The 3,149-nt window shown below is 40.8% G+C and overlaps 1 protein-coding gene across 1 annotated transcript in view; it reads left to right on the top strand.

Moving 5' to 3' along the window:
- The window catches only part of arap2 (ArfGAP with RhoGAP domain, ankyrin repeat and PH domain 2), a 110,645-nt gene extending 108,071 nt beyond the window's left edge, over nucleotides 1–2,574 (top strand). The window contains exons 23-24 of the mRNA XM_010784885.1: nucleotides 478–625; nucleotides 1,918–2,574. Of these exons, the coding sequence (XP_010783187.1) occupies nucleotides 478–625; nucleotides 1,918–2,151 (382 nt within the window). The 3' untranslated portion in view covers nucleotides 2,152–2,574. The remainder of the gene's footprint in view (nucleotides 1–477; nucleotides 626–1,917) is intronic.
- Nucleotides 2,575–3,149: the final 575 nt, after the last annotated feature.

The following is a 3,149-nucleotide window of genomic DNA, read 5'->3' as shown; positions in this document are numbered from 1 at the left end:
TGTGTGTGTGTGTGTTGTGTAGTGTGTGTGTGTGTGTGTGTGTGTGTGTGTGTGTGTGTGTGTGTGGTTGTTGTTAGTTAGTTAGTTAGTTAGTAGTAGTAGTAGTAGTAGTAGTAGTAGTAGTGTGTGTGTGTGTGTGTGTGTGTGTGTGTGTGTGTGTGTGTGTGTGTGTGTGTGTGTGTAGGTGTGTGTGTGTGTGTGTGTGTGTGTGTGTGTGTGTGTGTGTGTGTGTGTGTGTGTGTGTGTGTGTGTGTGTGTGTGTGTGTGTGTGTGTGTGTGTGTGTGTGTGTAGTAGTGTGTGTGTGTGTTGTGTAGTGTGTGTGTGTGTGTGTGTGTGTGTGTGTGTGTGTGTGTGTGTGTGTGTGTGTGTGTGTGTGTGTGTGTGTGTGTGTGTGTGTGTGTGTGTGTGTGTGTGATTGTGTGATTGTGTGTAGGCACATTTGGGTTATTCTCACCACGTTTCTCTGTGTTTTTCAGGATTCAACAATGTTCCAACCTCAACCACATGCCGAGCGAAAAACTGGCTTCTGTCTTCTCCTCCCGCTTGTTCCAAACACGAGGACAAACCCCTCAGGAAATTAGCGTTGTGCATGACCTCATCAGCAACTACATTACACTCTTCAATGTAAGTCAAACATATTTATTTTGTTGTCATTTGATAGCATTGATAGTGTTAATGAAATCACAAGGAGACAATGAGGGTGACAATTTATACTTTTGTAATTTGGTACCCAGATTAGGTTACTGATTTCGTTCTTTCACAGTTATCTAGTATTCTAATGGAATACATTTAGTCAGCCTCCCAACCCTGGCAATGAGTTTGTTGCATATGTCCGGAGTTAATTTAATGGCAGAAATATAACGAAGAATAACATGCTTTGGCTGAGCGTACCGACTGTTTTTGGTACGGTTTTTTAGGTTATATTTCAACTGCAATTAAATATGTTTTAATCATATCTACTGTAATGTAATGCTTCCTTTAGATTTTGCTCCTAATTTATAGTGATGATAATCTTCCAAATCTGCTCGTATACTGTATATTACTAGTAATGTGTTTTTATTGCATGTACAGCACTTTGGCTCGACCAAAAATCGCTTTTAAATGTGCTTTATAAATAAAACTTGATTTGATTTGATATAATCCTTTGACAGGTGAAAACCATTCTTTTATTTTGATATTGCATATTGAAACGTATCTTACTTTAACAATCTGGGGAACAGAACTGTTGCTGCCAAATCTCCGTAGTTGGCTTGACTTTGCTGATGGGTGGGGGGGGGAAGGGTGATCAATGTTACCCTTGGAGAGCTGCCTGGCTTATGGGATACGCAGCACAGAGCGACTGCTAATTCCCAACAGAACGCTCGGATCCCTCTTGTTCGGGACGCCATCATTCGCATGACAAATAGCCATTAAACCCAACCAATCACGAGCCCAGATAGCAGTGAATACACTCACCGCGACATAAAACGACATCTCGCTAATTAAAGCTCCAGTTATGTGCTGGATGTCTTCGACGGGGCCTATTATCAGGCTTAAACACACACACACACGCTAGGAGTTTTTTTTCCCTCCAAATCTTCTTTTCCATTCGTGGAACTCCAACAAAGCAAGTTGTTCTCTGAAAATGATAATAGTGTGAAGAAGAAAAAAAAGTTGGAATGTAAAATATCATTTCCCACACGGAGCTTTGTGGAAGAAAAGTAATCACTTGGCGCCGAGCTGTGTCAAACACTCACAGCCAACTTCCTTTTCAAAAAATTAGTTTTAGAAGTGTTAGCTGAACGACCCAATTCTACATTTTCTTGTGATGCCTTTTACTGGATTAATCCAGTCCTCTATTTATTCGATTTAAGGAATAAATCCTACCTTAGAAAGAAATTCTTCAGTTTGAATTCAGGTCTGTGTGTGTCCAACAGGTCAATGAAGAGCGGGTGTTACAGATGGAGAGAGAGAACAGTTTCATCACACGCTGGAACGACAAGAAGGACACCACAGTAAGTGGACCCGCTGAGTCCAAATGGAAGTCACCCACGGGTGTTCTGTTTGTGTGTGAGTGTTCATTGATTTGCCTGCATGCATCGTGGCCTCTCAAATCTGGGATGCATTTGAACGAGGTTCCTGTTTGTCTGGGGGTAAGGGGAGCGTGCTAGGAAAAGGGGCTTTGTTCCTGTTAACCTTTACGAACCAGAGAAAAACATTTGGTTTAGATAACTGGGGGAAAAAAAGAAATCTCATGCTGCTGTTGTTGTTTATTCCCGCTCCTTTCTGCTTTCCCCCGCCCTCCACCTCTCAGAGCACATCTGCTGCTGTGGGTCAGGAGGGTTACTCAGTGGAAAGCAAATCGCTATTATGAAACTGTCAGAGGTGAAAAAAGGGAAAACATTTTGGTTATGGAAAAATATGGAAGAAAAATACAAAAGTTACCCGTTTTCTTGATTAAGAATAATCAGTCAGTGTAATTACAAGTCAGCATGAGGATGATTTTCTCTGGTGGGATAATGGATAAGCTTATTTTAGGGATAATTTAACATTTTGACATCATTTAAGGGGCTCTATTATGCTAATTCCTGGTTTATATTTGTATTTTCTTCCTCTATTGTGACATGTTTCCATGCTTTAATGTTCAAATGTTTTTCCTTCAAACTGCCTGTGCTGCAGAACCTCTTTTCACCCTCTGTCTGAAACCAGAGCCCAGTCTGCTCTGATTGGTTGCTGACCCACTGTCCTAATTGGTCAGCCGTTTAGAGATGTCCCGCCCCTTAGCCTATCACGTACAATGTGTTGGAGCGCTATCCAATAGAAGTGCGAGTGTAGCATAGTTATGTCACTTTGTTATGGGAGTAAACAATGGAGGCTTTTCAGGCAGGGGGGTGTGTTTGAGAGAGAATAAATATTAAAATATTTAAATATAAATGTATTTATTTGAGATTTTAGGCATTTACTTGCACACAAACCTATATAACTCACTACAGGAAAGGTAAAACCTCAACAAATATAGCAAGGCCTCTTTGTGATCTTAGATCAATAATCACCTTTTACATAGGTACTCTTTCCTAATTTGTACTATTATTAATATCAATCCATTTCACTCACTGGCGTCATGTAGAGGTCTCTGGCTTACGATGATGTTGTCAGGATCTTGGAGCAC

Source organism: Notothenia coriiceps, unplaced genomic scaffold (genome assembly GCF_000735185.1).
Source record: "Notothenia coriiceps isolate Sejong01 unplaced genomic scaffold, NC01 NC01_scaffold00026613, whole genome shotgun sequence".
In the NCBI taxonomy this organism is placed as follows: Eukaryota; Metazoa; Chordata; class Actinopteri; order Perciformes; family Nototheniidae; genus Notothenia; species Notothenia coriiceps.
Note: the sequence above shows the minus strand (reverse complement) of the source record. Positions and strands in the feature narration are given on the sequence as shown.